The sequence below is a fragment of the Physeter macrocephalus genome, chromosome 11, assembly GCF_002837175.3.
Source record: "Physeter macrocephalus isolate SW-GA chromosome 11, ASM283717v5, whole genome shotgun sequence".
In the NCBI taxonomy this organism is placed as follows: domain Eukaryota; kingdom Metazoa; phylum Chordata; class Mammalia; order Artiodactyla; family Physeteridae; genus Physeter; species Physeter macrocephalus.
Window position 1 is genome coordinate 18,216,595 of NC_041224.1, and position 17,785 is coordinate 18,234,379.

General features: G+C 38.9%; 1 protein-coding gene across 1 annotated transcript in view; it reads right to left on the reverse strand.

Moving 5' to 3' along the window:
• SPAG6 (sperm associated antigen 6) overlaps positions 1-17,785 on the reverse strand; it is a 72,913-nt gene that overhangs the window by 8,393 nt on the left and 46,735 nt on the right. The window contains exons 8-10 of the mRNA XM_024129712.1: positions 14,817-15,008; positions 8,140-8,256; positions 4,181-4,326 (exon numbers count right to left, since the gene is read on the reverse strand). Coding sequence (XP_023985480.1) covers positions 4,181-4,326; positions 8,140-8,256; positions 14,817-15,008 — 455 coding nt within the window. The remainder of the gene's footprint in view (positions 1-4,180; positions 4,327-8,139; positions 8,257-14,816; positions 15,009-17,785) is intronic.

A 17,785-nucleotide genomic window follows, 5' to 3' on the forward strand; every position in this document is an offset into this window, starting at 1 on the left:
ATTTTTCTTTGTCTTTAATTTTTGCCAATTTGATTACTATGTGTCTTGGCGTGTTTCTCCTTGGGTGTATCCTGTATGGGACTCTCTGTGCTTCCTGGACTTGCGTGGCTATTTCCTTTCCCATGTTAGGGAAGTTTTCGACTATAGTCTCTTCAAATATTTTCTCTGGTCTTTCTCTCTCTCGTCTCCTTCTGGGACCTCTATAATGCGAATGTTGTTGCGTTTAATGTTGTCCCAGAGGTTTCTTAGGCTATCTTCGTTTCTTTTCATACTTTTCTCTTTATTCTGTTCTGCAGCAGTGAATTCCACCATTCTGTCTTCCAGGTCACTTATCCATTCTTCTGCCTCAGTTATTCTGCTATTGATTCCTTCTAGTGTAGTTTTCATTTCAGTTATTGTATTATCTCTGTTTGTTTGTTCTTTAATTCTTCTAAGAAGGTCTTTGTTAAACATTTCTTGCATCTTCTCGATCTTTGCCTCCATTCTTTTTCCGAGGTCCTGGATCATCTTGACTATCATTATTCTGAATTCTTTTTCTGGAAGATTGCTATCTCCACTTCATTTAGTTGTTTTTCTGGGGTTTTATCTTGTTCCTTCATCTGGTACATAGCCCTCTGCCTTTTCATCTTGTCTATCTTTCTGTGAATGTGGTTTTTGTTCCACGGGCTGCAGGATTGTAGTTCTTCTTGCTTCTGCTGTCTGTCCTCTGGTCGCTAAGGAATTCAAAAGTAGCTTCTCATACGAAAAAGTTTGGAATCCCTACATTAGCAATTAAAAGCAATTTAAATCTAATCAGAAAAATCTTTATTTATGTCTTTTATACTTGCAAAAATGAAACAAATATTTGCTTGCTATGCATTTATCATCAAAACAAATAGTGAAAAAATGATAAGTGGCCAAGTGCTGCCACATCAGTTTCTCCAGTATTATTATAATGTTAAATTTCATCTAGCTAATAAAGTGACTTAACATGGAGAGAAAAAAGAACAAGAATAATATGCCTTGGTGTAGGTGTGTTTGGGTTCATCTTGTTTGGGACCCTCCTGTACCTGAATATCTGTTTCCTTGGTGTTGGGAAAGCTGGACAGCCACATGTAAATCAATAAAGTTAGAACACTCCCTCACACCATACATAAAAATAAACTGGAAATCGCTCAAAGACTTAAATATAAGACATGGCACCATAAAACTCCTAGAAGAGAACATAGGCAAAACATTTTCTGACATAAATTGTAGCAATGTTTTCTAAGGTCAGTCTCCCAAGGCAATAGAAATAAAAGCAACAATAAACAAATGGGACCTAATCAAACTTATAAGGTTCTGTAAGCAAAGGAAACTGTACACAAAATGAAAAGTCTATGGACTGGGAGAAAACATTTGCATACGATGCGACCAACAAGGGCTTAATTTCCAAAATATACAAACAGCTCATATAACTCAATAACAAAAAAACAAAAAACCCAATCAAAAAATGGGCAGAACACCTCAATAGACATTTCTCCAAAAATGACACACAGATGTCCAACAGGCACATGAAAAGATGTTCAACATTGCTAATTATTAGAGAAATGCAAATCAAAACTACAATGAGATATCACCTCACACTGGTGAGAATGGCCATCATTAAAAAGTCTAAAAATAACAAATGCTGGAGAGAGTGTGGAGAAAAAATCCTCCCACATTGTTGATGGGAATGTAAATTGGTGCAGCCACTGTGGAAAACAGCATGGAGGTTCCTTAAAAACTAAAAATAGAGTTGCCATACGATCCAGCAATAACACTCCTGGGCATATATCCAGACAAAACTATAATCTGAAAAGATACATACACCCCAATATTCATAGAAGCACTATTTACAATAGCCAAGACATGGAAGCAACCTAAATGTCCATTGACAGATGAATGGATAAAGATTTAGTATACACATACACACACACACACACACACACACACACACACACACAATGGAATACTACTCAACCATATAAAAGAATGAAATGATGCCATTTGCAGCAACATGGATGGACCTAGAGATTATCATACTAAGTGAAGTAAGCCAGAAAGGGAAAGACAAATACCATATGATATCACTTACATGTGGAATCTAAAATATGATACAAATGAACTTATTTAAAAAACAGAAACAGACTCACAGACATAGAAAACAAACTTATGGTTACCAGAGGGGGCAGGGGATGGGGAAGGGATAAATTCAGAGCTCGAGATTAGCAGATACAAACTACTATATATGAAATAGATAAACAACAAGGTCCTACTGTATAGCACTGGGAACTATATTCAATATCCTGTAATAAACCATAATGGAAAAGAATATGAAAAAGAATATATGAATATATCTGAATACATATATATGAATCACTTTGCTGTACGCCAGAGACTAACACAACATTGTAAATCAACTGTATTTCAACTTAAAAAAAAAAGAAAAAGAAACAAAGAACAAGAAGAGGGGTGCCCACAGAGGACAATAACAGATATTTCCTGAAATGAATTCTTCCTATCTGTAAACCCTGTGGCTAATCCTAATAGCCTCTCACTTAATCCTAATAGCAACTCTGTGAAGTAGGTAATTATTCACATTTTACAGAGGAGAAAACTGGCTAAGAGGGTTAAGTAATATCTTCAAAGTCACAGTTAGCAAGTCGTTTGGACTGAGATAGGAACGTAGATCTGTTTGATACCCAAGTCCCAGCTTTTAGCCATACTCCTCATGAAAGAACCAAAATGAACCTCCAAAAAAGAACTGGAATGCCTTTCCTCTGGCTATCACCCTACTTCTTCCTGGCCTTTAAGAATATAGGGGAGTTAACTCATCCTAGACCCATGCAGAATTTGGGTTACTGTAATAGCTGTTATCACACCAGAAATGTGCTGAACGGAAGACTGTATGCATGCCTCGCACCCCAGTTTAGGCAGAGATCCAGAAGACAACAGCTGTGGATTAGAACTTAGGTCTTCTAACATCTCGTCCTGGGCGCCTTCCCTCTCATCATACCAATCACTTTATTAAACATTTTTAAAGATTACTAAAATTAGAAGGCAATGTGAAATAAATGTTTAGGCTAAAAACATCTGAGAGAATGTATCCATTGATAATCTGTCTTATAAAGAATAATTCTAAAATAGCCATTTTTGAGAATTATGACAGCAAAAATTAAACAATTTTGAGATTATATTTGTCTGCTTTCATAGAAAGGCAAATTTTCAGAGATTTCTATAAAACTCCTCTAAGTTCTATAGAGCCCAATGCTTTAAAAAATATATGTTAGAAACTTGAAAAAGTTAGCCAGCTAACCAAAATTCTTCATGATAATTAGCCAGTTTTTAAAATGAAATCCCAGATCCCAGAATATAAGAAGTGGAAATTTTACAATGGTATTTTGACAAAGAACCAGGTCAAACTCTAACATGACAGAGTTTTTTATTTCTCCTGGTGCCCTGTAAAATAATCCTAGAAATTAGTGGAAAGAAGACTTCTATTCAAGAAAGCACCTTACCATTGGTTAATTCTAATAGGTCACTCCATTTGGGGGACCAGTTAGTTTGCTTTTTCCATTTTTCTATAATTCTGTTTATGTTAGAAAATTGCATAGAAAGTTATTTTAAACTTATATAAAATAGCATTCTTGGGCTTCCCTGGTGGTGCGGTGGTTGAGAGTCCACCTGCCGATGCAGGGGACACGGGTTCGTGCCCCGGTCCGGGAAGATCCCACGTGCCGCGGAGCGGCTGGGCCCGTGAGCCGTGGCCGCTGGGCCTGCGCGTCCGGAGCCTGTGCTCCGCAACGGGAGACACCAAAGTGGTGAGAGGCCCGCATACCGCAAAAAAAAAAAAAAAAATCAGACTCTTTCTAAATCAGGTTCATATTAAAGATTGTTAATTTACTTTGAACTCTGTATTTGGGTACTCTTTAGTAAAGCATGTATTAAATTATTACAGAAGTATCTCAAATGGCATTCCAGTTTGATGTGGAAATGTATGTGTCAATCAGAATATCATTTAATTTGAGGGATAAAAGAGATAAAGAGAGAAGCAGAAGTATACACTGGTCTTATGTGCTATTTTAAAGTCCACATTTTGACACAGTAGATATAAAATCTAGGTTTGAGAACAGAAAAACTACATTATAACTTTGACCTTCTCAAAGTCCATTTTTCCCACCTTACTATTTCTTCTGGGTAACAGTTGTTAATACCGTTGATGTATTCTTGAAGGAGAGATCCAGGCTCTGCTTTTATCTCTTGAATCTTTTTAAGTCCACCACTTGTTACAAAAAGTCGTCGAGCTTTGCTATCATGTGGCAGCACCTTGAAAAGTGAAGCACATAAAAATGTCAGCTTTTCTTTTCCAAGTTGGATTTTTACTACTGAAAAGCAATAATATATCTGAGGAAATGTATAAGAGAATTTATGTCCAATATACCTGTAACATAATGAGCCTAAATTTGCTGATCATTGGAAGTAAAATGCAGCCTTTTTAGAAATTTGTTAACTTTTTATGTTGTGGAGATGGAATAAAGGCAATGAACAGGAGCAAAGATAATGGAGAGCCACTCATACACATACAAGGTAAAGCAGTATCCGTTCTTCTCTTATACAAACTGAAGGTCTCTCCAAGCTCCTTAACAAGGCACAGAGGGCCTTCTGTGACTCGGGTCCTAAATACCTCTCCAGCGTCCTTCCCTACCAACCTCTGTGCTAAATTTTATTTCAATAATCTCAAAGGGTGTGTCCAAACCATTTCTTGCCTTTGCCTATGCTGTTTCCTCTTCCTAGAATACCCTTCCACCCTCCACACACCTCCCCCATTACTTGGCTCACTCTTGCTTATCTTTTTTTTTTTTTTTTTCTTTTTGGCCACACCACGTGGCATACAGGATCTTAGTTCCCCAACCAGGGGTAGAACCAGTGCCCCCTGCAGTGGAAACTGGACCATCAGGAAATTCCCACTCTTGCTTATGTTTTAAGACTCAGCTCAGATGTCACCTCCTTTAAGAAACTTTCTCTGGGATACCCCTATTCTCTTTTCCCAGGATGAGTTGGGTACTTTTCTTCTCTCATGGAATTCTGTTAAACCCCAATCAGTGCACTTGACACATAATATTTTAATTATTAGTTTATATGTCTATCACTCATAAATGTCATTGAAGGTAGAAACTATTCATTCATTCATTTCTCTAGTGCCTGGTGCCTAATAGATGCTCAATAAATGTTTACGATAGGAAAGAACATACTAGGAGTAGGCAGAGAAAGGAAATTGAGGAGGTGTTAGAGACAGAAGAAAAACCAGGGAAGTAAAGAATCAACAAATGAGAGAGAAGACTTTAAGAAGCGACCAATGAGAACTAAATAAAGTCACTGGGTTTGACAATGGATGTTAGTGTGCTGAAAGGAAAGAGCCAGTGGAGATGAAGAGGTTCATCATGCAAGACAACACGACCACCAGACAAGGAACAGATAAGGAAGGTGCTGGGGGCTGGGGATGCGGTTCCTGCTTTCTTCCTTCCGTGGCCATTGCTACCATTCCCTCTGACAGAAACACCCTTTCTTTCTTCCTCCATTCTTACTCTTTCTTTAAAGACCAGCTTTTTTTTCACTTGTATTTCTTCCGCTGAAGTCCTCCCTGAATATCTCAGGCTGCATTCACTCATTCCTTCTCAATTTTTTTTTTAAGTTTATCATGAAGTCTAGCACATTGAAGTGTTTTCTGATTGTTCCATCTGGACCCCCAGCTCGATTATAAAATTCCTTGAGGGCTTCCCTGGTGGCGCAGTGGTTGAGAGTCCGTCTGCCGATGCGGGGGACATGGGTTCGTGTCCCGGTCCGGGAAGATCCCACGTGCCGTGGAGCGGCTGGGCCCGTGAGCCATGGCCGCTGGGCCTGCGCGTCCGGAGCCTGTGCTCCGCAACGGGAGAGGCCACGGCAGTGAGAGGCCCGCGTACAACAAAAACAACAACAAAAATTCCTTAAAAAGAACTTGGTTTTATTCTTTTTTTGCCTATCCCTTAATGCTTAACAGAGTGCTGGGTACATGTAGGCACTTTAATACTTAAAACTACAAAAGGATCTTGCTAATAGAATGATAATACGCATCATCTTTACTGGACAGTGAAAGATGGCACTAGTGTGTATATCTAAAAATGGAAAAGCTTATAGGTGTGTCGGTTTTAAATATTTTGTTTGGCCTGGAGGGTTTTTATTACCTCCTATCTGTCTGCAGCCACGTTAAATTCATACTTTTTTACCTTCTGCCTTGCTTTCCCATCTCTTTTCTAGTGCTCTGGATCCTTACATTAAGAAAATGCAAAATTCTGCCTGAGGAAATATTCCCAAAGGCACATTTATAAGAGTACGGGATATGCAGCATTGTGTTTATTTTATCTTGGCTGTCTAACTTCCACAAATCCCACTGATTTACTTTAAAAGGGACTTATTTTGAACTCAGTTCAAGCTAGTGTTCATTTTCATAAAGTTCAGTAAAATTCAAGTTCAAGTTCAATAAAACCAGAATATCTTACTCCCTGTAACCGAAAAGATTAGACGATAAAATGAAGTTTTCAGAAATCATGTCAACTACTCCCTTTCAGGAGCTGATGACTGTGAATGACCCACTCATCTCCTTACACCTCCCTCCCTCTTAGCTGATCGAATTAGCTGGTCACCTTCTTACTTAGCACCAAGAAAACAAAGTTCGATTATTTTCTTAGAAGGAGGAAGACAGAGCATAGGTGTTAGACACACAGAATTGTATCCTGAGGGGCCTTCAGCAACTTACAACTTTCTACCATCCAGTGACTATGGTGCTTGAGGGGCAGCCAAGCTGTTGGAGATCATGGAAAGGATTCAGAGAACTGAGGGCTGTTAGCAGACAGTATGATCTTTCAGATGAGTATCTAAAACTAGAACTATTTAGCTGTAGGGCCTAACCTAAACATTACAGCAATATATAGTTTTTGTTCATTGTTTGTAGAAATACAATATACAAACAGTGCTGTACCTCCTTTATATAGCATTATAACTGACTATTCAAATGAATTTGGCCCGCCATTCATTTTTATTATTTTTTAAAAATCAGCCTTAACCACGTCCATGTTTTATTTCTTAAAAACAACTTTTTGGGATTTTGTGGGTTTTTTTTTTTTGAGTGCTTAGTATATGCCTGGGATTAAGCTAAACTCTTTATATATAACACCTCATTAACCTTTACAATGACCCTATAAATAGGTTCTTCTATTAACCCCATTTATGGGTAATCACACTAAGGTTTAGAGAGGTCAAGACTTGCTAAAGGCATTGCTGCTGGTAAATGGGGAATCCAGGCACCCCAGCTCCAGAGCCTGGGCTCACGGCCACAGTGGGATACTAATTCCAAAGACCCTGTTTTCTTGAACCCAACCAACCTCCTGAACACAGTTGTTGATAGCTTAGGGTCCCCCTCCTGGCCATCCACAGCTGTGAGAACGCACTCACTCTCTCTCAGCCTCTGCTTTCAGCAGTCAGTCCCACTGGCTGAGCCTCTTCCAGCAGCTTGACCTTTCTACCTTACTACCTTGAATCTGCAGTGGTCTAAGAAATATGACAGCCAGTCATAACAGTTTTGTTTTTAACAGTTTGTTAAAACTGTTCACAGAATAAGTCAATACACTCCAAGTGATTGTCTCAAAGCATCTCTGGTAAAGTGCATGCACGTTGCAAAAAATATTTCAGTGACTCAGAGACCTTTTTCCTTTTCTTTATAAGATCTTCGCAGTGTTCCCAGATGAGTGAAACTAAGAGACACTGGGAAAATTACCAAAAGTTACTTCTCAGTATAAATTATCTGCGTTATGAGATTTTTATATGTTGACTCTTTACTCTCCAAGAACATAAAAAAGACAGTACAGAGGCTGTGAGGAAAATGTGAGGAAGAAGAAAGTGTGAATTATTTATGTGTGAATTTTATTAGCTTATGTTAATTTTATTAACCTATATTACCTTCTGTGTCAATATGATAGGTGAAAGTTAAGTAGTAAAACCCTGCTCCCATCTTACAGAAGAAAACCTTGACCCAGCAGAAGAAACAAGTTAATACCCCATTACAATTTTCTTCCCCCACTTCTAGGCTAAGAGAGCATGTCTTACCTTACTGAACTGTCCAACCACATACTTCAGAATATTGGGAGGAGCATCATACAGAAATGGCTCGAGAGCTGGTAAATAGGTGCATTTTTGTAGGATATTCTTTATGGCTTTTTTACTCTATTGAGATACAAAGCAAGATACATACCAAAGTAAGTAATCAATGAAAGCTTGACAAGAATTCATGTCTTGTGTTCCTGGAATTTGAAAATGAAGTGAAGAGCTTGTGATGAACTTAACTGCTGTTGGTGACAAGGTCTACCAGCGGGATAGCGGAGATCACATCCACTGTACCATGCAGACAGCCTTACTCCAATTCTAACAGTTCCAAGCTGGTGATAGACTGCCAACTTATTAATCAAGAACTCTAATGACACTAGAAATCCACTGAGCTTCACTATCCTTCACCAAGAAATATACTTGATTTTTGACTATAAACTTCTAGATCAGGATGTATATCATGATTAATAATCAGTTGTATTATCCAGCATGAAAGAAATATTAGTATACTAGTTAATTAAGATTTTGTTTACTTGTCAATTTCTGGGTTTAAGATTTTTTTAACAACATTATTGAGATATAATTTACATACCATAAATTCACTCATTTTAAAATCCATGGATTTTTAGTAAATTGACAGAGCTGTGCAACCATCACCACAATCTAATTTTAGAACATTTTCATCATCCCAAAAGAAACCTCGTGCCTGTTATAGTTACATTCTTGTGGGTGTAAAGTAATATCTCATTATGGTTTTGGTTTGCATTTCTATAGTCACTAATGATGTTGAACATCTTTTCATGTGCTGATTGATCATTTGTTGGTGAAATGTCTATTCAGATCTTTTGCCCATTTTTTAGTTGGGTTGTCCTCTTATTATTGAGTTGTAAGAGCTCTTTATATATTTTGAATACAAGTCCTTGCTTGAATATATGATTTGCAAGTAATTTTTCCAAGTCTGCGGCTTGTCTTTTCATTTTCTCAGTGATGTCTTCTGAAGCACACAAGTTTTTCATTTTGATGAAACCTAATTTATCAATGTTTTCTTTTATTACTTGTGCTTTAAGCGTCATTTCTAAGAAATCTATGCCTAATCCAAGGTTAAAAAGATTTACTTCTATGTTTTCTTCTAAGAGTTTTATAGTCTTAATTCTTATATTTAGACCTATTATCCATTTTTAGTTAATTCTGGTATATGGTATGAGACACGGGTCCAAATTAATATTTTTGTCTGAGGATATAATAATTATCCTAGTACAGTTTGCTGAAAAGACTATCCTGTTAACATTAAATTGCCTTGGTACCTTTGTGAAAAATCAATTGACCATAAAAGGGTCTATTTCAGATTTTCAATTCAATTACTACATTGATATATATGTCTTTCTGTAAGCAAGTACCACACTGTCTTGATTCCTGTAGCTTTATAATAAATTTTGAAGTTGGGCAGTGTAAGTCTTTCTTTTTCAAGATTGTTTTGGCTAGTCTGAGTCCTTTGCACTTCCATATGAATCTTAGGATCAGCTTCTCAACTTCTGGGGGGAAAAAAGCCAGCTGGGATTTTGACAGGAATTGTACTGAATATGTAGATGGTTTTCACAATATTGAATTGCCATTTTAACAATATTGAATCTTCCAATCTGTGAACATGGAATGTCTCTTCATTTATTCAGATCTTCTTTAATTTTTTTCAGCAATGTTTTATAGTTTTCAGTGTACAAGTCTTATACTTCTTTCGTTAAATTTATTCCTAAATATTTTATTCTTTTTGATGCTATTGTGAATGAAACTATTTCCTTAACTTCATATTTGAATTACTCATTACTAAAATATGGAAATACAGTTGATTTTTATATTGATCTTATACCTAGTGATTTTGTTGAACTCTTATTAGTTCTAGTATTTGTGTATGTGTGTGTCTGTGTGTATTCCTTAGGATTTTCTACATATAAGATCACGTCATATTTTGGATTTAAAATGTATAAGCCTGGGCTTGCCTGGTGGCGCAGTGGTTGCGCGTCCGCCTGCCGATGCAGGGGAACCGGGTTCGCGCCCCGGTCTGGGAGGATCCCACATGCCGCGGAGCGGCTGGGCGCGTGTGCCATGGCCGCTGGGCCTGCGCGTCCGGAGCCTGTGCTCCGCAACGGGAGAGGCCGCAGCAGAGGGAGGCCCGCATACCACAAAAAAAAAAAAAAAAAAAAAAAATGTATAAGCCTTTAGAAAATGTGCTTTATATTTGGTTATTTATGGCTGTGAGCAAAATAAAATTGTTCCTACAACTTCATTCTGTGAATTGTACAGAAATTACATGGGGTCAACAAACCCTTTTATTTACCTAATTCAGGAAATCAAGTAATGTGTTACTTTGAAATAATGAATAAGAGATTATGAATTTTGCTAAATGTGAGAGCATTTAGTAGCTAGTGCTTATCCTTAGACATATATAATAGATGACGATGTGAGGGAAGGAGTCATGGGCTATCTATTTAGGGCAACGAGTTTGAGCCTGGTTTTCCTATGAACTAGCATAGCATCTACAGTTCTACATTCACTAATTTTTCTGATATTTCTAAAAACTGACTTTAGCCACACTGATCATAGTTATTGTAAAAACCACAGTAAGTGACTAGCAATACTATTTTTTTAAAAATCTCAACAACACACATAAGCATAGTAATTAACAAAATACCATTGTCAATTCTAGGCAAACACTTGGTGCCACTTCACTTGTTTTTTACAGAAAATGAAAGGAGTAACAAAAAGTTACTCACTGTTGCTTTCCTTAATGAATGGTCTCTAATGAAAACTGCTTAAAATGAAAAATGTTTCTCATTCAAAAGTTAATTTTATTCTGAAAGCATTCTGACCCAAAGAGCTATAGTTATTTAAATGAGGGGGGCACATAGGAGTAAATCTTCATGACCTTGTGTTAGGCAAAGTCTTCTCAGATATAGCTCCAAAAGCACAAGCAGCAAAAGAAGAAAAATAGACTGAACTTCATTAAAACTCTTGTTTTAAATGTGCTCTAAACAATACCATCAATAAAGTGATAAGACAATCCACCGAATGGGAGAAAATATTTGTAAATCATACCTCTGATAAGGATTTGTATCCAGAAATATATAAAGAACCCTTACAACTCAATAATAAAAAGATAAATAGCCCAATTTAAAAATGGGCAAAGGGTCTGATTAGACATTTCTCCAAAGACGATATACAAATGGCCAATAAGCACATGAAAAGATTTTCAGCATCATTAGCCATCAAGGAAATGCAAATCGAAACCAGAATGTGATACCAATTCACACCCACTAGGATGGCTATAATAAAAAACAAAGACAATAACAAGTGATGGCAAAGATGTGGAAAAATTAGAACCCTCATACATTGCTAGTGGGAATGTAAAATGGTACAGTCACGTTGGAAAACAGTTTGGCAGTTCCTCAAAATGTCAAAAAGAGTTATCATATGACCTAGCAAATGCCATTCCTAGGTACATACCCAAGAGAAATGGAAACATATGTCCACACAAAACTTGCACAATAATGTTCATAGCAGCATTATTTATAATAGTCAAGGAGTAGAAACAACCCAATGTCTAAGCAGTGAACAGAAAAATAAAATGTGGTATATCAATACAATGGAATATTATTTGGCAATTAAAAGGAACAAAATATTGATATATGCTATGACAGGGATGAACCTTGAAACTTTAAGTGAGAGAAGCCAGGCACAAAAGGCCACATATATTGTATGGTTCCATTTAAATGAACTGTCCAGAAGAGGCAATCCCCAAAGACAGATAGTAAATTAATGGTTGCCTGGGGCTCAACAGGAAGGATATGGAGTGACTGGTAATGGCAGAATGAAAATGTTCTAAAATTAGACTGTGGTGATGTTTGCACCTGTGAAGATACTAAAACCACTGAATTGTATAGTTTAAATGGGTAAATTATATGGTATATGAGTTATATTTCAATAAAGCTGCTAAAAATAAAGGGGAACAACCAAGACAATAAGAATACAATAATTAAATCAAATAATTCTCTTAGAAATAGTTTTATAACTATTTGAATAGTTTTATAACCATTCAAATGACAAACTAAGATGATACATTTCAGTATGATACCTCTGAATCAAAACAAATGAAAATGAAAAACAAACACAAACAAAAACAAACAAATGAAAATGTAGTTGCCTGAATATTATCAAAATATATGTAGGTAAGCTGATTATATAAAAGATATATTTTTTTTCAGTTTTTACAAGGTATTTGAAATTACACAGGTGTATAGACAGTAAGGCTATGTGAAAATGTGCAAGAAATTCCAAGGGGCTGCTCCTTGGCTCTCTCTCATGGATCAGAACCAATTAGAGAATGCTTACAGAAGCTGACATACCTTTGGGACAAAATAAACTTCAATATGGCCTTATAATTTGAAAGCTGCTACAGAGTAACAAATGAGAAACACCATTAGACAGTTCCTAAAGCTCCTGGATACATTTTCCCTACTGAGATAGTGTCACATCAAACAGATTTGGACTTTCACTCTAAAGCCTTTAAAACAACAACTGATAGAATCCAAGAGACCTTGGGGAAGAAAAAAAAAAGGAATGATTAAGTCCCTACAATAAGAAAATATCTGGATGGATTTAAAGCCTTGGAAAGATTATTGACAGGATAATGATTGATAAATCACTTTTAATTTAATACCCACTGTATTTCCTGAAAGTAAATATTATATTAAATAAAGGCAGAAGGAACCCTCTATTAGTAAACCTAAATGTTTTAATAAAACCACCTTTATTAAACTAACACAAGATAAAAATTATCTGACTTCAAAAAGTAAAGTTATCAAACTTATTTTACTCTGGTGATATTTATACAATATAATATCATAATAACTCATTAAAAATCAAGTTATATAAACTTGGTAGCATGCAAATAGTATATAGTGCTCCCTCAGAGACTATTTGCAAGGGTTTCTCAAACTATAATTACTATTGACTCCACTATTAATTATTCATGCTCTAGCTAATGTATTCGTTTATTTCCCTGGATTACTAGAGGTAAGGGTGGGAAGGATGAGAAGTGAGGAGGAGGGACAGGGAAGAGGAGGACGTGGGGAAGGGGGGAGGGAAGAGGGAGGAAGAAAGACAATTATGATAATGGGTTAAAGAAATATGCCGCAAAAAGAGAACTACATACATAGGCTAAAATTATATGTAGGGCTTCCGTGGTGGCGCAGTGGTTAAGAATCTGCCAGCCAATGCAGGGGACACGGGTTCGAGCCCTGGTCCAGGAAGATCCCACATGCTGCGGAGCAACTAAGCCCATGAGCCACAACTACTGAGCCTGCGCTCTACAGCCCACGAGCCACAACTATTGAGCCCTCATGCCACAACTACTGAAGCCCATGCGCCTAGAGCCCACGCTCCATAACAAAGAGAAGCCACCATAGTGAGAAGCCCACCCACCGCAATGAAGACACCAGAAAGTCAAAGAATCACACAATCGTTAAACAGGAAAAGACCTTAGCACATTGTCAATCTTACTCTCTACCAAGCATTGTCAAGGAATGGAGTCAACATTGGAGACAAGCAAGGGAAAAGCCCTAAATCTATTAAATCATTGCTTTGATCTAAAAGTCTTATAAAAACGGAAAAAGCGTTAATCTTAGAAATCAACTTCCCCCAATGAATCTGTAGAGAAAAAAAACCATGCAAACATAACCAAATCAACATAAATTCACTTTTATAAAATTTATAAACCAAATAAATGACTCACTACATCGCTTTCAGTGTCTCTGAATTGTAAGTTCAAGCAGACTTCCTGCATCATTAGAGCATCTAAAGTTGTTCCAGCAAATGTGTTTTCCTATTTGTTACTTTAGCGTTTTAATTAAAATTTAAAAGTAATTTAATTTACTGTTATTTTGAATTATTGTCTTTTCTGTGTACTTCCCTCAACCCAAGTCAATTCTGAAAGCTGCTTTCCAAAAGTTACATGTTTTCCTAATAGGGAGTATGCTGGGAAGCATTTTTCTTTCTTTGAAATTCTAAAATTATTTTACAAACCCATCCTACTTTATATTCATGTTTTATGAATCATTTCAGTAGCTAGTAACATTTGTTTTTAGAAATCTTGATTTTTTTTCTAAATGCGTGATTTAAAAATGTTTAATTTAGTGAATCTTACAGTCATTTTTCCTTTAAGGAACAAATATAAGACATAATTAAAAGATCAGGCAGACGTGGAGTTAGGAGAGGTAGCTCATGCTTCAGGAATACCTTGGGAAAGCAGCTTAAATTTCTTTAGACTCAATTTTTTAATGTAAAATGGACTAAAGTACTCTCTGGCCAATTCCACCTCCAAAATCCTATTATTCAATAACATTTCATAAGAAAAGTCAATAGAAATGTAGAAGGCAACAACCAGACATTCATTTTACAAACAACTTTGTACCTGTAGAGAACTTTCTTTAAAATATATCACTGATTTTTAGAGACAAGGGTAACTCATTTTCAAAGAGTCACCTCACTTCTTCTGACAAATTTATTTCTTGACTCAGAAAAGCGATATTGTCCATGATGAAAATTAAAACATTTTAAATTACATATTTTAAAGAATGAGTTAAAATCTAACAACTCTTCATTAAAACAGTCAAGAATTAAGCACTTACTTTCATTTGAAGATCCTCAGAACTTTCGGTCGACATGTACAAAGAAAGCAAGACAGGCAAAGTGTTTGTGACCGCGACAGCCCGTGCGTGCTCCGGAGTGTGCCTCCCAATCTGTCCCAAGGCCCAGGCAGCAGCAGCCTTAATATGATCCTCTGGCTCTTCCAACAAGCAGACTGACAGCTGGGGCACACCCTGCAGCGTTGATCAAAAGAGCAAGAGTTATGAATCCAGAGCAGGATTAAAGAGTCTTCCCTGTCTCTCAAACATTAGAAGGAATCATTTTGGTCTTGATCCTTTTCTTAAACGGTTCAATAAATGAGCACTTCACAGGGGCTGTCATTTTTCAAGTCAAAAAAATGACTAGAACTAATTTACCTTAATGATCTGTAACAATCCAACTAAACTAAATATCTCCACTAGCATTTACTCCCCAAACAGAGGCGTTTAACCAAAAAACAGATGCCACAGACTAGTATTTAGGCAAAACCAGATTCCACTGTGACAAATTAAAAATGCGTAGGATTTTAAAACTTTTTGCTTGAGGAGAGGCCGGCTGGGGCCGGCGCACACATCCCAGACGCAGACGGGTCGGTGACTCGGCTGCAGGTGGCGCCCCAGAGTCCGGGGAAGCTGGCGGGGGGCGCAGGACGCTCTCCGAGGTCGCCCCCGGGGCAAAGGATTTCCAGATCTGATCACGGAGCTGGACTCCTCTGCGTCACCACTTAGAACACACATCCTTTCTTTGTTATCAACATCAACCACCCCAGACATCTGCATGCGTGACTTTAAAAAGCCAATGCAGCAGCATTTTGGTTGAAGGAGGAGACCTTCAAGATGGCAGAAGAGTAAGATGCGGAGACCACCTTCCTCCCCACAAAAACATCAGAAATACATCTATAGAACACCCTACTGAACGCTGGCAGAAGATCTCAGACTTCCCAAAAGGCAAGAAACTCCCCACATACCTGGGTAGGGCAAAAGAAAAAAGAAAACAGAGAGACAAAAGAATAGGGACGGGACCTGCACCTTTGGAGGGAGCTGTGAAGGAGGAAAGGTTTCCACACACTAGGAGCCCCTTCGCTGGCGGAGACTGCGGGTGGCGGAGGGGGGAAGCTTCGGAGCCACAGAGGAGAGCGCAGCCACAGGGGTGCGGAGGGCAAAGTGGAGAGATTCCCGCAGAGAATCAGTGCCGACCAGCACTCAGCAGCCCGAGAGGCTTGTCTGTTCACCCGCCGGGGCAGCTGGGGGCTGGGAGCTGAGCCTCGGGCTTCAGTCGGATCCCAGGGAGAGGACTGGGGTTGGCGGCGTGAACACAGCCTGAAGGGGCTAGTGCACCACAGCTAGCCAGGAGGGAGTGCGGGAGAAGTCTGAAGCTACCGAAGAGGCAAGAGACCATTGTTTCCTGGTGCGCGAGGAGAGGGGATTCAGAGCACCGCCTAAACGAGCTCCAGAGACGGGCAAGAGCCGCGGCTACCAGCGTGGACCCCGGAGACGGACATTAGATGCTAAGGCCGCTGCCGCCGCCACCAAGAAGCCTGTGTGCGAGCACAGGTCACTCTCCACACCTCCCCTCCCGGGAGCCTGCGCAGCCAGTCACTGCCAGGGTCCCGTGATCCAGGGGCCACTGCCAGGGTCCCGTGATCCAGGGACAACTTCCCCAGGAGAACGCCCGGCGCGCCTCAGGCTGGTGCAACGTCACGGTGGCCTCTGGAGCCGCAGGCTTGCCCCGCGTCCGTACTCCTCCGCACCCACCCGGCCTGAGTGAGCCAGAGCCCCCGAATCAGCCGCTCCTTTAACCCCGTCCGGTCTGAGCGAAGAGCAGACGCCCTCAGGCGACCTACATGCAGAGGCGGGGCCAAATCCAAAGCTGAACCCCAGGAGCTGTGCAAACAAAGAAGAGAAAGGGAAATCTCTCCCAGTAGCCTCAGGAGCAGCGGATTAAATCTCCACAATCAACTTGATGTGCCCTGCATCTGTAGAATACCTGAATAGACAACGAATCATCCCAAAATTGAGGCAGTGGACTTTGGGAGCAATGATATATATTTTTTTTTCCTTCTTCTCTTTTTGTGAGTGTGTATGTGTATGCTTCTTTGTGTGATTTCGTTTGTATAGCTTTGTATTTACCATTTGTCCTAGGGTTCTGTCTGTCCGTTTTGGTTTGTTTGTTTTTAAGTATAATTTTTAGCGCTTGTTATCATTGGTGGATTTGTTTTTTGCTTTGGTTGCTTTCTTTTTTTACTACTTTTTAATTTTTTTATTTTTAATAATTATTTTTTATTTTAATAACTTTATTTTATTCCCTCCCTCCCTCCTTCTCTGTCTCTCTTTCTTTTTCTTTCTTTCTTTTTTTCTCCCTTTTCTTCTGAGCCGTGTGGCTGACAGGGTCTTGGTCCTCCGGCCAGGTGTCAGCCCTGTGCCTCTGAGGTGGGAAAGCCGAGTTCAGGACACTACCACCAGAGACCTCCCAGCTCCACGTAATATCAAACGGCAAAAACCCTCCCAGAGATCTCCATCTCAATGCTAAGACCCAGCCCCACTCAATGACCAGCAAGCTACAGTGCTGGATACCCTATGCCAAACAACTAGAAAGACAGGAACACAACCCCACCTGTTAGCAGAGAGCCTGCCTAAAATCATAATAAGGTCACAGACACCCCAAAACACACCACCAGACATGGTCCTGCCCACCAGAAAGACAAGATCCAGCCTCATCCACCAGAGCACAGGTACCAGTCCCCTCCAGCAGGAAGCCTACACAACCCACTGAACCAACCTTAGCCACTGGGGGCAGACAGCAAAAACAATGGGAACTACGAACCTGCAGTCTGCAAAAAGGAGACCCCAAACACAGTAAGTTAAGCAAAGTGAGAAGACAGAGAAACACACAGCAGATGAAGGAGCAAGGTAAAAACCCACCAGACCAAACAAATGAAGAGGAAATAGGCAGTCTACCTGAAAAAGGATTC